The 21,093-nt window shown below is 38.5% G+C and overlaps 1 protein-coding gene across 1 annotated transcript in view; it reads right to left on the minus strand.

Annotated features, from left to right (window-relative positions):
- Positions 1-1,143: 1,143 nt before the first annotated feature.
- The window catches only part of RAB38 (RAB38, member RAS oncogene family), a 28,764-nt gene continuing 8,814 nt past the window's right edge, over positions 1,144-21,093 (minus strand). Inside the window, exons 2-3 of the mRNA XM_088140843.1 lie at positions 15,495-15,775; positions 1,144-1,296 (exon numbers count right to left, since the gene is read on the minus strand). Of these exons, the coding sequence (XP_087996969.1) occupies positions 1,144-1,296; positions 15,495-15,775 (434 nt within the window). The remainder of the gene's footprint in view (positions 1,297-15,494; positions 15,776-21,093) is intronic.

Genomic DNA, 21,093 nt, shown 5'->3' on the forward strand with positions numbered 1-21,093 from the left:
CAATCTATCCTAGAAGCTAATGTCCCACAGTCACTGAACGAAAATAAAAATGGGAAAATGGTTGGATATTGCAGCAAGACAATGGTCTGAAACATACCTTAAAATCAAACTTGAGGTAATTACAGAAAAGACAGAAAAGGGCTTTCAATGGCCTTCACAGTTCCCTGACTTGAATGTTCTTGAAATCTGTGAAGAGATATCAAACATGATGTGCATTCAAGGAGACCGACGAATATTTCTGACCTAGACAAGTTCTGCAAGGACAAACGGGAAAGCATTTCAAAACCAAGACTAGAAAGACTCTAAGTCGGCTACAGGAAACCTTTGGAAGCTGTTACTTCTGTGAAAGGGGTGTGATCAAGTATTGACTGAAAGGATGTCTAAACTTCTGTATTCACTGTTTTCTTATTCTGAATCTGTGCAAAACGGCACACGCAGGATAAGTATGCATTCAGATTTGCAGAAAGAGGTCAGGTTTAACTTTGTACCATGTCAAGGTTGTGTCAGCTTCTGTTCACTTAGGGATTCATGGAAACACACCATTAAACCAAGACTTCTGCATGCAGCTACGTGCTTGGGATTGAGATGCATGAGGAGAAAATCTTCAGGAAGCAAAATGTAGCCATCTTCAAGAGAGTAATTCATACCACAAAAGTGACAAACGATATGTTTGGACACCTTGGTCTTCCCGAAGAAAGCCCTTTGGCTGACCAAGTATAATGAACATAAATTGCCCAGATAATATCTCCTATTTGCAGAAGACTCTCTACAAACTATCCAAAGAATAATAAAAAAATATTTGTTTTAAATATTTGGGTTTTTTTTTTTTTCTTCCCAGCCATATGTGTGAGGAAGGATACGCGTTTTTTAAGCTTGGTTTCTGTTTTGTTTTCTGTTTGCTCAAGGGCAAAGCACGCTCAGCTCCCTTGCATTGGAGAGATCCTGCTTCATGAGTTATTCATGAGTTATTCATGAGTTATTATTTGCTCAGTTCCAGGGTCCACGAACAGCGTGGAAATTGTATTGTCGAAGGCTTTCACGGCCGGCATACGATGGCTGGTGTGGGTCTTCCGGGCTGTGTGGCCGTGTTCTGGAAATTCCAGGCCACGCAGCCCGGAAGACCCACACCAGCTTGGAAATTGCTTAGGATCTGAAGCAAGCTGAACAGCGAATGAGTTTGGAGGAATTCAGGTGTGGCTTAATGATATCTGGCTTGATAGACTGCACCGGTTCACTCTCACTGGCAATTATGTGTTTCACCAAGCACCGAGCAGCTTCATCAATGTTTATGTTTTCCTGGAAGTGGGGAGAAAAAGACAAGAAAAGGAGAAGAATGAGTTACAATAGCTGATTCCCGATGCTCTCTGGACATCTTGGGGTTGCAACTCCCAAAATTCCTAGAAGACATTACAACTCCCAGAACTCCTAGCCAACATTAGAATGGCTAGAATGTTTATGGCCAAGTCCCCAAATTACCTGCTAGCAGATATCCCCAAATATCTAACATGCTAACTCCCAGAATTCCTAGTCAGCACAACCAACTCCCCAAATTCCTGGACAACATAAGTGGTTAAGTTAGAGACTCCAATGAATGAAGTCCATCTGAAATTCATCTAAGGTTCTTCTCCTGAGCTCCATAGAGTCCCATTGTTCTAGTTCCAGGAACTCCCTAAGATTAAACTTCAACAGAAAACTGCCAAGTAACAGCAGCATGATTTTTTACAATTTTGGAGCAAGCAAACCAATAAAATATCTGCCTTAAGCCTAAATTGATACCTATGGCAGTTAACCTCTAGGCTAAAAAATCATTTTCCATGGAGCCCTTAGCCACTTTATATATATTACAGAGAGAGAATTTAAAACAGGTTCTCAGAAAAAAAAAAAAGATTACCCATACTTACTTAAGGCTGAATTTAAAGTACATCTTTAGAGTTCTACAATTCTGAATAATTTGGGACCAAGTTCATTTGAAGAATCAGTGGCATCAAGGGATCAGAAATGACCTTTTCGGTGTGACAATGTATGACATTCATTTAAAAGTCTTCTGAGTTTGTTGTTATGAAAACTATATATGATTATCAATTCTATATCAGTGAGGGTTAAGGTTAACTATGGCAGGGATAGGAAACCCCTGAATTAATACTGAACTACGATGGGTTTTGACATGATCCAGGAGGGTAATTCTTATGGCCTTACCCCATTTTTTAAATGTCTTCGTTTGGCTACTCCTAACACTCTTTCTTGTTTTCTTGTTTACTGGTTTGATTATTTCACTAGCTTTATGCTATAAATTTCAGTTGTTCAGCTTGTTTTTAATTACGTTGATTTTAACCTGACAACTTCTGCTTTTTTTTTTTTTTTTGCACTATTTGGTGAAGTTGCTAAAAAACAGAGCATGGAAAAGCATTTACATATATGCAGAGAAAGGATGCTTTGAGATTACATCAAAATTATGGAAGCATGCAGATTGCAGTGAATCAGTAATATTGATACAATATTATTTTAAGTTGTCCTCTTCTGGTCATCTATTTGGGATGCTGTAACACTGGATTTTCTCTAGACAGTATCTTTCAAATTGCTTGCAATTTTGCATGTTTACAAATTCTTGCAGGAGTGCATGGCTTAATATTAACGCTTGTGCTTCTGACAGCCAAATGCTAGTTCTCAATTAGCCACCATCTCTCTTTGGAATTTAACAATTTAGTGACTAATACTGAATGAACAGGAGGCACCAATTTGCTATCACAGAGAACAAAAGTTGATCATGAGATTTTCTGAACAGACCTGGCAAATTCCTCTGGTTGATGAGTAGTTATCTTCAAGATGCTGTGAAATGCCACTGGAGAAAATCATGTAAACCTATAAATTGCTTTTCAAGTCCAGCTGAGAATGCTAGAGAGAAAACAGAATTCCACCACTTCAGAAGTTGAGATTTAACGTCTGCTCTCAAAGGTGTTAGGCCAGTGGTAAAGAACTACTGTGCATGGAGAAGGTTCCATTTCAAATTCTCAGCATCATTAGAAAGACCTGGGGGGGGGCGGGGGGGGAAACTCTGCCAGAAACTCTGGAGAATTGCTACCAGTATTAACAAGGCCACATTCCTAAGAAAAGTCAAACCTTCTATCTAGGTTTATAAACTGCAGTGACCTGAGAAGCAGGACAAATTAATACATTATCATATTAATGATGAACCGTTGCATCTGCTCATGGCTCAAAGGGGCTTAAAGCTATGTACACAGTCATCCCAACCCATTTAATTGTCACAAAGATAAACCTAAGCCAGGCTAAAGTAGGATGGCTCTTTATCCCTATATCTGTCAGCCTAGCAAGGTAGTCCAGACAGGAAGCACAACCAGATGGACTAATTCTAGTAAGTTTACATTAATAGCATCATGCAAGTCTGAAAGGGCATCTCTCCCCTATTGCCTTTACAGCCTAAGAAACTAGGGAGGGTCCCTTCTGAGATGTTTGCTGTGCCCACATTCCTGCTGTGGTGGGCTCAGCTGCCTCTTATCCGACCGTTCCCCTGGCTGTGGCTCTTCCCCCATCTCCCAAGGTCATTCCCACATACCATTACAGTATCTATAAAAAGTGGTGTACTGCACGTGTATTGGAGCCCAGAGGTTGATGCACCCAGACAAAATTGCATAGATAGAGAGAGAGAGTAGATAGATGATAGAGTAGGTAGGTAGACAGACAGACAGATAGATAGATCCCACAGGGCAATCACAATATGTTCTATTTTTTCCCAGAGCAAATGTTACTGTATTTAGGAATGTTCAAAAATCGTGTGCCAAGTGAGAAAGCAAGTGTTTAGAAGAAAATGGCAACCAATTCAAATATTTAATGTACTGTATATAATGTTTTATGGGACCTGACATACATACATATATACATACGTACATACATACGAGAGACAGGGTGGTATAATGGTTAAGGTACTGGATTAGGAGCAGGGAGACCCAGGTTTTGGTCCTCCCTTAGGCATAGGGAGGTGGGTGGCCTTAGGCCAGTTATTCCCTCTCCAACCCCAAACGGTGTCAAGCTCTCCAACAAGCTGGTTGAACAACAAATCCTCACAAGCTGTGACTGAATAGTACTAATATTTGTAGTTGGTGTTTCCTGTCTTGCTTGGTTTTAGGAATGGAGCATTAAAAGGACAAAGGGGTTTAGAACAGAAATGGTTTAGGAGCAATTCTAAAAATTATCAAGCTAATGAGTGGGTGGTACTATTTTCACAAGTTGTTGTTGTTGTTTAGTCGTTAAGTCGTGTCCGACTCTCCGTGACCCCATGAACCATACTGCGCCAGGCCTTCCGGTCCTTCACTGCCTCCCTGAGTTTGCTCAGTTTCATGCTCATTGCTTCAGTGATGCTATCTAACCATCTCATCCTCTGCCGTCCTCTTCTCCTTTTGCCTTCAATCTTTCCCAGCATCAGGGTCTTTTCCAAAGAGTCCTCTCTTCGCATTAGGTGACCAAAGTATCTGAGCTTGAGCTTCATTATCGATCCTTCCAATGAGCAATCAGGGTTGATTTCCTTTAAGATTGACTGGTTTGACCTCCTAGCAGTCCAGGGGACTCTCAAGAGTCTTCTCCAGCACCAGAGTTCAAAGGCATCAATTCTTCGGCGCTCCGCCTTCTTTATGGTCCAGCTCTCACAGCCATACATTACTACTGGAAAAACCATAGCTTTGACTATGCGGATCTTTGTCGGCAAGGTGACGTCTCTGCTTTTTAATATGCTATCTAGATTTTTTCACAAGTGTGACTATGTTATTTTATTTTCTTGGCTTTTTGAATTGAAACAAGTATTTATGGATGTATGTTTTCAGACAGTATTGTCTGGATGGGAGGTGTGCAAATAGATTTTAGTAGCTCTCACATGCAGACTTCATAATTATCAAGTATTTCCCAGTTTGGTATACTCTATATCATTTGGGTGAGAGCTCTCAGAATTCCTGGCCAAACTGACCTGGCCTGAAATCTGGGGGAAAACCTTGGGAGGACATGAGGTTATAGAAGGCTGATACACAATATGCAATTCTTTGAAATTTGTACAAATATTCTTTGTATCTTTGCTACCCCCCCCCCCAAAAAAATCCTGATTAAACTTTGAGCAAGCATGCAATTTATCCCTGGATATGTGGGATGTAAGCCTTCTTGTTACTGATGCTCCCCACAAAAAAAAAAAAAAAAATAGATGGAAGGTTTTAAAAGCTGTTCCTGTAAGTTATACATGTGATGATTTGATCTGATCTCTATGCCTAATCCCTCTCCCACTCCCCAGATATAAATTGTAAAAACCTTTGATTATTGGTAATAAAATTGACTAATGCATACACAAGCAGCAAAGAGTAAAAATGCACTGATTTTATGTTAACATGAAATAAACACTTTTGAATTCACCCTCGAGCAATCTTTAATGCAGCTTAGAGTTTATTGCCAGTCTTGTCTTTTGCAACGTTCTTCCTTCCGTGATGGAAAAGTGCTGCCTCCAGATTAGAGTTTAGGGTTTTCCATTGTAATATCTGAAATAAATTCCCTTAAATCTGGATAGCTAGTTTTCTTTTGCTGACATAATGTGCCTTTATTAGTTTTTATGGGCCATTCTCTCTTCCAGATGAAATATTTTATGACTAGCCATGCAAATCTCTTAGGATTTATGATGCTTGCAGTCCCAAGATATACTACTACATCTAGTTTCATACAGCACTGTAACTTTAGTTTACAGTGACATGAAATTCTGTAGGTTTTGAAGCTCAAGGGGAGAGTTATTTTAGGCAATCAAGGTTTCTGAAATGCCTGGGGTTGCATTCTAAATTGGCAGTTTGGGATGTGTTCCCTGATCCCTCTGAAGGAATCTAGCAACACCTGTTCCAATTAACAAATTTTATTACAAGGCATAGGCTTTTGTAGATTTTGTACATTTAAGTTTAATAAGCGAAAGTCAGATTCCTCCTGAAGTTTTGTTACCATAGATTAACCCAACTCTCCTCTCCTCTGATCCCTCTGCTTCAGTATGAGGGCCAGTGATCTCTGTTGAAGAACACCTGTTCTCAAGCCCCTTAACTTCAGAGCATTGTCAAGGAACCAAGATTCAAGCAGACTTTAATTAGTTTGAATGCCAACAATCAGGGTTTAGAGCAGCGTTTCTCAACCTTGGCAACTTTAAGATGTGTTACTCTCTGAGCTTCCGCACAATCTCACACCCCTTCATCACCTTTGATTGGTATGCCAAGAGCTGTATGTTCCAGACATACCCTTACCAATTCTTCATAGCTGAATACCTTCCATTCCAATTTTGCACGGTATCTATCTTTCTGAACCATTATTTTTAAATATCCAGGCAAGGTGTGGTTTTTAATCAGTCAAGCAATCAATCACCAGAGATTTAAAACCCACTCTCGTTGCTTGCAGGCTGAATTGAGGGAGAGAAACTAGATGATAATAACTTGCTCAGGTCACAGAAGAATGGAAGCAGAATTGAAAAAGACCTCTTTCTCCATTTCCTGAGTCACTGCTCACATCATTATCATGTCATCACTAGGAAATAATTATGATTATCTTGCAACTGCCACATTAGAAAAACCATTGGTGGAACTAAGCTGAACTACTCCTTCAGGGGAATAACAACATTAAATATAAAGTATCCAGAGCCAGGGTTCAAATCCTGTGAATCTGCTGCATGGGTGAAAATAGGAATATGGGTTTAGTGCCTCACAAATGCCCTTGTCCTATAGGCATGAAAAATCATATTTTGGACATTTTGATGATTATCATCTATATTAGATTACACTGTATTATATTTTGGCACCCACAGCAAGGTGTGAAATTAGATGACGCCCGCCACTCGAAAAAGCTAATATGTTCTGTGTCTCAACTCAGCCAGCAGACAAACTAGGTTATGAACTAATTTTCTCACATCATTATGATAGAAAAGAGCTGATCTTAGCATGTCAGTGTTAGGCATTTTTTTAAATAGTAATTTTATTAAAAATTACAAAGATAAAAACTAATACAAACTAAAAAAAGAAAAAAGAAAAAAAGAAAAAATAGGAAGTTTATAAACATATAAAGTAATTACTTTCCCCTCCATCACAATACAGTGGTGCCTCGGGTCACGAACGCTGCTGTTCACAACCAATTCGGGTCACGAACAGCTCTGGTTGCAAAATTTTGCCTCCGTTCGTGAACACCAGATCGGGTCACGAACAGGATCCGCGGCCATTTTCCCGCCCGTGACACGTGGTCCGCGGCCATTTTCCGCCCCTGACACATGGTCCGCGGCCATTTTCCGCCCCTGACACGTGGTCCGCAGTCATTTTTCTGCCCCTGACACGTGGTCCGTGGCCATTTTTCCACCCCGACACATGGTCGTAGGGAGGGGGACTCTCCCTCCAAGCAATAGCCGCCTCCCTGTCCTCCACGCCAGAACGGATTAACGGTAATTACATTGAACCTTATGGGAAAATTTGCTTCGGGTCGCGACCAATTCGGGTCGTGACCAGAGTCGCGGAACGTATTAAGTTCGTGAACCGAGGTTCCACTGTACGTATAAACAATTTTAGTAAGTTATCATCTTCTCTTAAAATACAACAAATGATCTTTTCTTCCAGTATCCCATCTTCCATCTATAAACAAATCCTAAAAGCCTAATTATTTCAGTCCTGATGAACAAAAGTCCATTAAAGGTTACCAGAGACAACATATCTATGTTAACCTTGATCAAATAAACCAACTTGATATACCTTCCTTTTACTTCTAACAATCTTGATCTTTAGTCCCTTCAAGTAATGTCCTATAACTTGGCTTATTTTCACTTTTTCTTTGTCCCGTCTCACAAAATTCTTCAAAGCTTTAACAAGTCTCTTTTGTAAATCCAGTATAGGAAAATTATCCAGGTCACTGTCTTGCTTTGTTATTTGTATATCCCTTTTAATTATTAAGACATCAGCCAGTTTCTTTTGTATGTCCAGTGCAGCATCTTTTTCCATATCATTCTTGTAGCCTGTCATTTTTAAATCCACTTTCAGATCAGTCTCAATCTTGTCAGGTAAAACCTGTTCATCTTTCATAACATTTTTAAGTCTATCTATAGAGGCAGACATTAACTTCTGAGTCCATTGTTTAAAAATATCCTTCAGTATGTCCAATGCTAAAATATTTTTCTTCATTCTGTATTAGTAAGTCAAATTTAAGTGTACTTCTCCTTTAATTGTAATCTTTAGTTCCTTCTAAGGAATTTAGTTCCCTCTAGTGCCCAACCTTCAAAGTCTCATCCTATCATGTTTTTTTTTTTTTAAACAGAATTCAAAACAAAAGTATTTTCCCATGGGAAATATTCTTATAATTAATTCCAAAATCTTATTTCAAATCCATCTGGACTCTTAGTCCATTTGTAACTTTCTAAAATCAAGTTCTAATCACTCTTTTCCTGTTTATTAAAAAAAATTAAGTCCTTAAACTTGTATTTAAAACTTCTTTCACTAAAGATTGAAGGAAACTCACCCAGTGCTGTAAAACTTGTTGATCCAAAGGCTCCTAATACTCTAAATGGAGCACTTGTGGGTGATCTCAAGCCTCACTTAGTAGCGGAGCCGTCTTCAGTTCACCATTCCTTCCTCAGAAGTCCAATGTTAGGCATTGTTGACCCATGGAAGATATTGGAATATGTAATTCCAGTCCCTTCTGTGCACTAGAAATTTTTTTTAATTTACTCAATTTATATATTCTATTCAATCTATTTTCCAAGAGACAAGTGAGTTCTTTCTTTCTTTTATGGATATCTATGGATCTAGGAATATTATAAGAATGTCCCTAAGCATTCTGTGTGCATTTATTTAAAGCATGCACAAAATGTCTAGACCTGTCTAGATTTGTGTCTTCATGATAAGAATAAAGCATTTAACAAAACCAAGTGATACATTTATGCAGTTTATAATGTATTTGTTAACATTCTGCATTCCTTTCAAGATCATTATTATGAACCTTCTGTCTTTAGGAGTGGAAGACGTTAGAATACTAACAAGCATTTGCCTATTTAAAAAAGCATTACAAAACCTGGAAATGATGTGCAAATTAGGACAAAACAGGAGGAGCACATTGAGTGCCACGCACAAAGAATAAATAGTAGTTCTTGAAAGTACCTCTGCTTTGGAACATTCTCCTTTCATCTAGAAAACTTCAAACAAAGCTTCATCTGAACTGTGGGGCCCTTCTACAAAGCAGGTATTCATCTATTTACACATGGCCAATTTCTGTCCAAATGTAGCATCTGTCCAAATGTAGCATTTATTCAAAAATCCCTAGCATTCCTGGCAGTTTCCATTACTGGAAAGCTAATTACAGAAGAAAATTTGCTATCTCTTTTAAACTGATCAAAACTCAAGAACAAACCAAATGAAGTACAGGAGATCCCCACCCAGAATGCTGTCTCCATTCCTTATTTTTATTTTATTTTGCTGGTTATCTTGGTTTGAAGATTGGTGATACAATCGTTTAGAACAGGATGTTTAATCCTCTCTTCCCATTTCTGATTCCAGATGTCCATTGGTTCTTTGGAAGGAGGATAGTTAATCAGTACCTATCCAATTTCAGGCACTGAAATGAGCCAGTAATAACTTAGATAAATCACCAAGAATTTACAGTGAAGAATAAGTAGGAGAGAATCAATTAATTAATCAATCATTAATTAAGGTGGTTTCCAAGAGACTGCTTGCAAGATCTTTTGAGGCATTTGGAAAAGAAAATATAGAAAGAATACAGGGATAGTTTTCCACCCAAGCATCTTTACCCTTCTCTCATCATTCAGTGGAATAGAGTTCTTACTTCCACAGAGAGAATAATCATCCTGAGCAATCTGTGGCCTTCCAGATGGTACTAAGGATTCCAAGCAGCCCCAACCACTGTAGCCAATGATGAGAGATGGTGCAAGTTGTAGGTCAGCAACATACTATAGAGAGGTCCTCATGTTCCTGGACCTTAATTGAAAACCTTGCCAAACTTTCTGCCAAACCAAATGTCATGAGTAGCTCATTCTGGAAGGAAGAAGAGGAAATGGCATTTGAAAGAGAGATAAGCTGAGACCTAGCAATTCTCAGGGCAAAAATGCCAGTTATATCAACAATCCCGAACAGTGTATTGTCGAAGGCCGGTCACAGGTGCTGGCGAAACGTTAGGAAACAAAACTTCCAGAACACGGCCACACAGCCCGGAAGACCCACACCAGTCAATCCCAAACAGCTCAGCTTCAGGTCAATGACATGCAGGTCAAAGAGCTGCTGAAATGTGGGAAAGGCAGGAAGAAGGAGGAACAAGTTTAAACTGCCATGATTATAAAGAGGAAACTGCACTTTTATGCTGACAGAGGGCAATCAGTCTAGTTTGCAATAAAGATTCTTATCTAGTTGCACCATGTCAAGTCTAGAAAGTCTGCTGCAGAGTCTGAACCTAACAGCTAAGGTAAGCCACATACAGTTGGGGTTGGAGATTTGTACTAAGCCTTAGTCTGGGGAGGCTGACAGCAGCTGAGACCAAAAAATCTTTCTGCTTAACCCCAAAAGCAGCTACTACTATAGTATTTTGTAATGTTAAGCTCTCAGAAGGAATCTGAAGACTCAAATGCTTCAGATATGAACTTCTCCACCATTCTGCTATGAAAGAAGATTAGAAAGAGAAACAACAGGACTACAAGGGAGTGACAGGCTATGAAGATGGGGATTTGGGTCTGCATTTTCTAGAGGATGATGGACAGCTGTACCTTACAACTCTGAGAAAGATGTTTGGGGATCTGGGTCAGAAGGGGTTTAAAAGAATTTATGGGCAGAGGGCGTGGCTTGTCACCAGAAAAGATGGCATGGTGAGCTGATTGCTTTGCTCCTGACCCAGCTTTCTTGATGATTTTTACATTTTTTTTTTACTCATATACATCTAATTGGCAAGATTAAGAAAAAACAACAACAATTTTTAGCTGCCAAGAGTCTTGTGATTGCAGTGACATACAAATGTGATAAAAATAAATAGATAACAAAGAAATAGATAAAAAGAAACAGAAGGGTGTTCCCCAACATGCCAGAGGAACGAAGATGTACTTGGATGAGTCAAGGACAGCTGAGACAACATCCTGTTCTGGCAGTGAAGAAGAGATAGTGGAGGAAGAAAGTGCCTGTTGGAGGGCACAAAAGCCAAGTGACATTGGAGTTGAAGGCTCAAGGTTGACTTGATAGGATATTTGATTAAGCAACTCAAAGAACTAAAGGAGGAATGGGATAAAGCATCTACTTTGTTTTGAAAAGATCTGGCAGGGATGTTTGAACAAGTTAATAAATGACTGAAAGATCTGTTTTTTTACATTTCAGAAATGGTCCAGACTGCTAGCAAAGCATATAATGTTGCTATGAAAAATGAGCTTGACATAGAAAAGTTCAAAAAATATTACTGACATTAGATTGGATTTGGTCAATATTCAGAAATAGAAATAATTTGAGAATTAGAGGAATTAGGAAAAATGCAGGAAAGACTAATTTAATTGGATATCTTATCTCAGAACTTAATTACAAGCTACCAGGTTTAAAACTTCAAGATAATGATGTGGAATGCACCCATAGAGTCTTTCCTTCTAAGTTCAATCAAATGCAAAACCCAAAAGATATGCTAATAAGATCTGTAAAATAATCAGATGAAAGAAGAAAAATCTGCAAAAAAAGCTCACGGACTAAAAGAGATAGTCTTTTGGGATGGAGATAGAGTGTTGTTTTTTTCAAGACATTAGTCCTGTCATGCTACAAAGAAAAGTCTTCAAACCAATGACAGAAGAATGATTAAAAAGAACAAGGTATAAATGGGGGTACTCTTTCAAGCTAACTGTATTTCAACCACAAGCAAGAGAGATTATTTTTATGCTTTCTGACAACCTGGAAGGGGAGAAATTAGCATTGCTCTAAACTAGACCAGTGAGAGCAGTGTTTCTTAAAGTGTGGTCCGAGGACTTCTGGGCACCCTCGGGAGCTGCTCATGAGTCTGTGAAACCAAAATTATTTGCAAAATTTAAAACAATGTCACTCTTCTCATTATTAATTTTTGTTTAAAAAAATGGGTTTTTTTTCATGAAAAAGTATTTTATTTATGTTAATATCAGATGGGTTTAATATTATTTTTACATGATTCAATAAATAAATATTCTATGAATGCATCAATTTTAATTTTTAGTATGGTAAATATCAGTAAAAATAACTCATATAAATGAAAGCCCTATTGGGGTCCTCCATAATTTTTGAGAAGGGGAAAGCAAACAGTTTAAGAAACACTGAGATCTAATTAATCCTTTATTCACATGTGGTCTAAACGGGGTGGGAGAAGGGAATTGGGGGAAAGCTGGAGAAACAGGGAATGGGGGCAAAAAGGGATGGCGCCCACTATTTTGGTTTACATGGCTCAAACTTACATCTTTTTTAAATAACAAAGATATAATGGAATCAGCATCTTGTTGTTTAACTACTTTTGAAAAATTAATCATTAGTTACCCTTCCCAACTCAAGGGAACAATCTCAAAAATTTGTAAGTTAGTTATTAGAAATGGAGGCAAATGTTTCCTCCATAAGTTTAAAAGAAGTCTGAGATTCAGATTTAAGAAAATGAATGGAAGAGATGAAATGGAGAACACAGGTGGTTTTCTATCAGTTTCCATACAAGAAATGCAGTGGAAGATACTGCATCACTGGCATTTAACTCCAAGTGGACTAGCACAAATATAAGAATTCATCAAAATGTTGGAGGGATTGCAATCAAAAGGGAACATTTTTTTCATTTGTGGTGGGCTTATGAAAAGATTGTGCCTTATTGAAAGGCAATATTCAAAGAATTTAGAACAACAACAAAAAGTAGGATGTGTTTGATATTTGGGATTATTACCTATTTTGAGAAAGATAACGCTACATTCAAAGAAAAGGATCTTATCTCTGGCTGCTAAATCAATAACTGCTCAAAAATGGATTTTTTTTAGATAACCTATTGTATCATTAGTATTGGTATACTAAGGAATGGTCTGTTGCTTTTATGGAAAAGGTTGCCAATAAAATTCAAATACTGACTTCTCAGAAGGATGAGTCACATTTTAATCAGATATGGAAGTTATACTAACAATAACAACTCTTCTTTTGATAAATGTAGTGATGTACACAATGCCTATATGTTTGAATATGGGGTTAGGGGCTGTTGTATTCTTGTTTCTTTCTTGCCTTATGGAACACTAAAAGTAAATAAAATAAAAAAAAAATCACTTAAAAAAAGATTGCAGTGTTGATGTGACTCCAGAAATAAGAGTTTCAGACAAAGAGTGTTAGAAGACAGGAAGAGAGAAACAATACTGAACCAAGATTAAACCACTCAATAAGACTCAGTTTGGTGTAGTGATTAAGGGCATCGGACTAGAAACTGGAAGACTTGAATTCTAGTCCTGCTATGGACACAAAACCAGCTGAGTGACTTTGGCCCAGTCATTCTCTCTTTCTGCCTTCAGAAGAAGGCAATGGCAAACCACTTCCAGAAATATTGCCAAGAAAACTGTAGGGATTTGTTTGGGCAGTTGCCAGGGATCAGGACTGACTGGAAGGCACAATGATAATGAAACCACTCAATAAAAACCAGGAAGAACACTGGCTCATAAACTTCATGACCTATATGGTCTACACCAGTGTTTTTCAACCTTACCAACTTTAAGATATGTGGACTTCAACTCCGAGAATTCCCCAGCCAGCACGGGGATAAATAAATGGTCTCAAGAACTTAGGGAAAGGATTTATAGGCATAATGGAGACCTGGTGAGAGGATTCGCATTACTAAGATACTGTAACCGAACAATGGAACTTGTTCCAACATAACAGAAACAATGCAAAGGGAGAGAGGATTTGCATTTTATATTAAACAATATCCATATCTGCAAAACCAGTCTAATACAGTAGACTGGCTTATTTCTAACTGAAGGAGCTTCCACCAATGGAAGATCTTCAATCAAAGAAAGGGACCTCTGGATCCAATCCAGTGTCTTTCAACCTTGACATTCAAGTTTTAGCAGTCATAGAAGCTACTGCTTGATGGATCTCTCTACCAAAAAATGCCTTTAGAAAATTCACTGTCCAGATATTATGAACAAACAAATGTAATTTATTTTACGTTTCTACCACACATTCTCATGGAGAGAAGCTGGATGAGGTGGTAGATTTTATCATCTCTTATGGTAAGTTAAATGTATGCTCTATCTTGAATTTGCTTTCTGCTGGTTTTATAGAACAAGCTGCAGGCCAGACTGGAGAATCCAACCTGAAGAAAAGAAATTGCTTCTCCACACAACGCAAAAGAATTTAATCTCTTTCCCAGCTACACAGCAGATAGTTTCATTTTGCCATTGGCTGAAGCACCTTGGAATCCCAGTTATTTAAAACCTGCATTACTACATACTGGATTGACTTCCATATACAGTATAAGCAGAATTCACAAATCAGAGTTTTCCATAAGTCTCTATTTTACCTCAACTATCAACAGCCTTATGTTGTTAGTATTAAGTTTTTGAAATATTATAATGAACAGTGTTTATACTGATTAGTCCCAAGAGATCTCTCTCTGTCTCTTGAAATTTTAAAAGGGGAAATAAACCTAATGCTATGGAATTAATTCAAGATACCTTTTTTTTTAAAAAAAACCCCACAAATATACACATTTATATAAGGAAAAAAAATGAGTGGGAAACAATATAATGATGCCCATCTGCCCTATATTTTCTTTATAGTTTTTTTTTTTTTAATATATGAAGTTGGCATACTGCCAAGCAAAGGAGCTCTTCATTCTGGATTTTCTTCACTTACAGAATCCTCACAGGAATTCACAGAAGATAAAAATGAATTGAGCTCAGTGTGAAAATCTCTTCCTCTGCTCTGAAACATCCCAATGTTCTGATAGAGAACAACCTAGAGGAGATGGTGGGAAGCTATCTCACTAAGGGGTGCCACACCCAGTGTGGCAACCATTTTGTGATAGTGGCCATGACATGCTCTCCACTTTTCCAAAGCTTTATTATGCCATTTATTTATCATGCCATTAACTGAATTTGCTGAACCTGCTCTGAATCATGATCTTGATAAAGGGACATAATATTGTCCCAAGTTGGACTTCTGGGTGGACCAGCTGTGGGTTAACCATTAAGCAAAACAAGCCCGTGCTTGGGGCACCAAGGGAAGGGGGGCACCACAGAGTTCCCCCCCAGCTATCATGTCCTTAACTCTTTCAGTGCCATACTCAACTTTAGTTTTCAGCACTTACTGAGTCTTAATGTCTCAGTAAGCAATGGAAGAGGTGAGGGGCACCATTGTTGGGCTGTGCTTAGGGGATCATTTGGCCATAATCTGCCCCTTCAATGGACAGTAGAATCTAATGAATGGTGACCACACCTAACCTCAGTTAATGGGCCACTTCTGTTACCCATTAGCACAGAAGGCAGTTACCTTAGCTGATGTTTCGAACCACCCCACAAAGCCATTGTCCTTGCAGAACTGCTCCATCTTGAGACCATTATTCACCAGTAACTCTTGGCCTTGATCACATTTGTTGGCTAACAGGACAGTTGGCACCAGCTTGCCATTAGGGAGAGTCAGTTTAGTGTCCAAATCTTCCTTCCATTTGGTTACCGCTTCAAAAGTGGCTGGCCTCGTAACATCAAAGACAACAAAAGCTCCCACAGCTTCTCGGTAGTAGACCCGGGTCATGTTCCCAAACCTTTCTTGACCTATAATGATAAAAGGACACTTTTTAACACATCCATACCCATGACACTGTGACAGATTGTAGGGAGGCTGGGAAAGGAAGGGAAGGAAACACAGACATAAACAATCAAGAGATAGCAGATGAATCAGTCGACAGCTTATCTCATAAACAGCAGCTTAGCCCACATGAAGAACTATCTGGGAAGAAGTGTTTTGAAGCATTAAAGAGACTCTACCTTAATTAACTCACTATAAATAAGGCTGGGAAATTCTTTAAAAAAATAAATTATTAAAAGTTTTAAAGAGAACACTAAAAACTAACACAAACTAATACAAAGTAGAAGGAAGGAAGGAAGGAAGGAAGGAAGGAAGGAAGGAAGGAAGGAAGGAAGGAAGGAAGGAAGGAAGGAAGGAAGGAAGGAAGGCGGGCTAGGCTAGGCTAGGCTATTCCTATGATAGTTTCTGAGATTTTGTATTTATACTAGCCTTGCATTAAAGGTTTCTTACTAAAATCTATGTAGTTCTTGCTTCCTTGATCTTGCCCAGCTTGGTGGAATTGAACGTATACAACAGGAATGAGACCTCTTATATTGCCTAGGGACTGAAATATTGGTGGGTGGGGACTTGAGGATGTAGCGTATTACTGTATTTTTATTTTTATTTAATTAAACATGCCTATGATTTTGCATTGTAACACAATTATCTGGATCTTACTGTATATTATAATTCTTGTAAACTCCTTGGAATTAGTTCTTCTAGAAGTTTCAGTAAACCAAACAGCAGAAAAACCTGACCCAACTGTCTTTTGTTTGATTGGTAGAGAAGAGACAACAATGACAACAAAGTCTGATTGTTAAAAAAAGAAAATTTCTCAAGCTTCATTTTACCAACAGAGAAGGAGGAGAGACAGTAAAAACAAAGCCAGAATAAAACTGAACTATTCACACTGAGTAAAAACATAGAGAAAAAGAGAACTGCAGGATGGATAGCTTTATTGGGAAGATTAATGTGTTTGATAGTGCAACAGATGATTGGACTTTATATAAAGACAGACTTAAACAATTTTTGGAGACAATGAGACAGTTGCTGAAAAAAAGCTCGTTTTACTGGGGATCATGAGAAGCAAAGCACACAGTTTATTAAAAAGCTTAACTGCTTCACAAAACCCCTCAGAACTTGGCTTTGCAGAAATAACACAGGGACATTTGGTATCAAAATGACTATTGATTGCAAACCACTTCAGGTTCTACAAACACAAACAAAAAGAAGCAAAAAACTATCTGAACATTGCAAATTTGGCGAAGGGCAAAACAATTGAGAAGCTGTTCGGTGGAATTCTGAAAGAAAGCATTCAAAAAAAGACTCTCAGCAGACAGAGATTTACATTTAAGAGAGCATTTGAAATTGTTATCTCCATGGAAACTGCTGCTAGAAAGACTATAAAGCTGCAATCAGGAGTGAACGCAAATGTGACTAAGCTTGCAACTGCATACACACAAAGAGTAACAGGCCCAAATGAACTGTGCTATTGTTGTGGCAGAGGTTCACACATGCCAGCTCAATGTAGATTTAAAGAGGAAAGCTCAAAAAATGCATGTATGACATCTTCAAACAGCTTGTTACTCAGGGAAAAACAAAGCATTTACTCAAGATAGGCAACTAAGCCATTACTTTCAAAGGAATTCAGTTGTGCATGATATAGATGGAGAATTTGATAATGGAAGTAAAATAGGGATAGCTAATCTTGAAATCTAATGCATAAAAGGTGAAATGAAGCTAGCAATATGTTTATATCAGAAGTGAGTAGCAACACTATGTTGGTAGAATTGGACACTGGTTCTGTTGCTTATAACACAATGTGAATTCAAGCAGCATTTCAGAGATGCTACACTAAAACCAACAAAAAAACAATTAAAAACCTATATTAGCAAACACCTGGTGCTGAAGTAACAAGTAGTGGAGTCCAAACTCTTTGAAAATAATTTTGTGACCTTTTCCAGCTTGATGAGCATCAACAACTGCTTTTTGGAGGTCCTTAGAAATCTCCATTGTTCAAGCCATGACATACTTCCACATCCCTATGTTCTGAAGTCTTTGATAGTGAATACCCATAATTCTGTTCTTTAAATAAGGACCTCCCACCTTGAGTACACCTGATTATGATCCCATTGATTGAAACACCTGGCTCTAATTTCCCCTTCAAATGAACTGATAATCCTTGAGGTTCACCTACTTTTGGTACACACAAATATGTAGCTTTGGATCATTTTCCTCAATAAATAAATGAACAAGTACAATTTTTAATTCATTTGTTTAACTGGGTTGTCTTTATCTAATTTTAGGACTTGTGTGGAGAACAGATCATGTCGTAGGTCATATTTATGCACAAATATTGAAAATGCAAAAGGATTCACAAACTTTTAAGCCTCACTGTATAGGTACAATGATTTTAGTTGTGGTGGATACATGTTCAAAGTGCCAGAGATGTTTCTAATGACTTTAACAATAGCACACATACCACAGATATATTGAGAAAATTCTAAGCAAGAACAGGTGCTCCAGAACAACTAGTGAGTGACAATGGACCACAATTGTAGCCGGACAATTTCCAACATTTCTGAAAAAGAATGGAATCAGACATATAACATCAGCCCACACCACTTAGCTACAAATGGATTGGCTGAAAAGTTTGTTCAAAGTCTCAAGAATGCTTTGCAGGCATTGTCTAAAGAAAGGTTCACACTGAATCAAAAGCTTGCTATATTTCTATTTACATATTGCAACACAGTACACAGGCAACAACAAATCAAAGGCCAGCAATGTTGTTCTTTGGTCGTTCTTTTTGTTCAAGGTTGGATCTTCTCAAATCTAATTTGAGCAGAGTTCAGAAAAACAGCTAACACAGATTGAGTAATGTCCTTATCCTGAAAGAGAACACCTGTCCAGCTGAAGGCAACAAAGCTACTGAAAGAAGTTATGACTGATGTGGCTGTAAACTCAACTCTAATTCCTGAGTTACTACCACTAGCACCTACTCCTGAAGTCAACACAGAACCAGTGGTTTCTCCATGATCACCAGTACCATCAAACATTGCAGGCATTTCTGTTTGTGGTGACCAACATTATCCTATTGGCACATGAAAGCTACCATAGCACTTAAATATGTAAATATAATATCTGTATCCTGGTGGGGAGGGGACCTGAGCTGGGTGTTGACATTTACATGTCCTCCATTTACAACAGCCCCATGGAAAACAGACAGTTCAAGCAACCTGCTTCACCAGATCTAGAGGCTGGATTTGCTCAATGCGCTAAGTTTCCTTTCTGAACTCTGTCTGTTATACAAACCCAGCCTGTGTGGTTCATTTATGCTTCAACACAATGTGTAAATTCAGAAACTGGGTTTATTTAGTAAACGAGCAAAGCGTGTTCTGTGAACCCAACCAATATCACCATGCTAGCCAAAGAATGATTGGACCTGTGGTTCAAAACATTGGAATGGGACCAGACTGGAGAACATGCATAGATAGCACTTCAGAACACAGCCCTCCTGCACTACAGAACAGCTCTAAAACATGCTTGCAGGATGCGCGTCCATCCAGATTTTAGCGAGCTACAATTTTTATGCATGGCTGGTAGCTTTAGTTCATCAGCATCTGGAAGGGTACCTGCTCTTCCCTCTTGCTTAATATATTAGTTAATCCTTTGCATTCTGCCAAAGGAGCTTTGCTTGCAACAAGCTTTTGAAGTAGACACTAGTTCAAGAATGAAATCCCAATGGCCATTAGCTTTTAGAACCATCACTCAGAGCATCTTAATGGAAGGCAGTTCTTCCCAGCTGATATTCTGAAGGAGGCAGGGAACTAAGGAGAGAAGAATTGGGAGGTGATTTTTTTAAACTTACTTCTCTGCAGTCTTTAGAACTTCTTTTCATAGTGCTTGGGGAGGGGGGCTCAACTTCTGTAAATTGGCAGTGAGTTTTTGTTTTGATGGTTTCTCCATCATTCTGCAGCCTCTTTGGCTGCCCCCACTTCCTGATCTAAACAAGCCCTATTCTAAAAATTCCCCCTCCCACCACAGACTGCTAGAGACATGGTTGTATAATAAAAGCTGGATCCACAGTTGCTCTTTCTGCCCTTTTATAAGTAAGCTAAGTGCATGAATTCAGCATTATCCCCATGAGAAATTCATGTGACCCCTTTGGGCAAAGGAGGACTTGATAGATTTTGAAAAAACTACATCACTTGAGGAGTCCAGAATCACCACTTCACCCTCTGACAGCCTTAATTTCTCTTATTTTTGTCTTTTTTTTTTTAATCGCCACAAAGCATAATAGGCCAAAATATAGGGCATCTGGGGACATAGCAGTCTTTTCACTTCACAGATAATATCACAGGTTGTAATATCATGCTTTTATTTTTTTTTAATGGGACAAATTCTTTTCACATGATTCTGAAACTCCAAATTTAACTTTTTGGCCTTTGATTTCATCTTATATAACAATGCTGTCCATTGATAAAGCTAAACTCAAGCTTTGCTTATGATCAGTCTCAATAGGCTAATCTGATGAGTAGATATATCATGTGTTAGTCAATCATATCCTTGTTGTGATGGCTCCCTTGTGCACTGAGGTCCCTCCATTGTGAAAGTACAGTATGTCCAAGTTTTCAGCACCATAGCCTAGGAGAAAATGTTCTTAGACATGATCATGCTAAATTAAAAGGAGTAGAAGTTTCCCAAATATCTTGGAACAGAAGGAAATCTATTCCTTCTCTTTTGGCTAACACAGTCCAAGCCCTAAGAGTTCAGGTGCATATACAGTACATATGCAAGGCTCTGAAATTCCAAAATAGTGTCAGGAAGAATTGCAGGAAGGAGAAGACAATAACTCCAATCACCATTTTTGGTCAGTAAATATGGAGCTGACCTGACTCAGAAGGAATATACTATAGCATTACTCCCAAGGTGGGCCAATGTAATGGCTAAAACACCCTTTGTAATACAGTACAACCAAAGGTCATATATACAGAGGCAAAATTGTCAGTCTTATAATACTTAAGAAAAGTAGATGGTTCCACCTAAGTTGGCAAACACCTGTTATGCTATATGAGTTGTTGATGCAGTCACAACACCCTCCCACCCCCTACCCCCAACTCAGTGAGCTGTGACACTGGAGCAATGCTGATAGTGGATTGTTTAATTTGTCTCTCCAGATGTTCTGTTTTGAAGGAGACAAATAGCCTATCAGGCCTTTGTTCCTCTTGAGTATGATTGAGGTATACTCCTAGAGTCCTGAGCACATCTATCTTGGACCGGGTTCTTTAGGATGGAAATATTCTAG

Source organism: Python bivittatus, unplaced genomic scaffold (genome assembly GCF_059951505.1).
Source record: "Python bivittatus isolate LINGU-HERP-01145 unplaced genomic scaffold, Pbiv_v1 ctg000340_np1212, whole genome shotgun sequence".
Lineage (NCBI taxonomy): Eukaryota > Metazoa > Chordata > Lepidosauria > Squamata > Pythonidae > Python > Python bivittatus.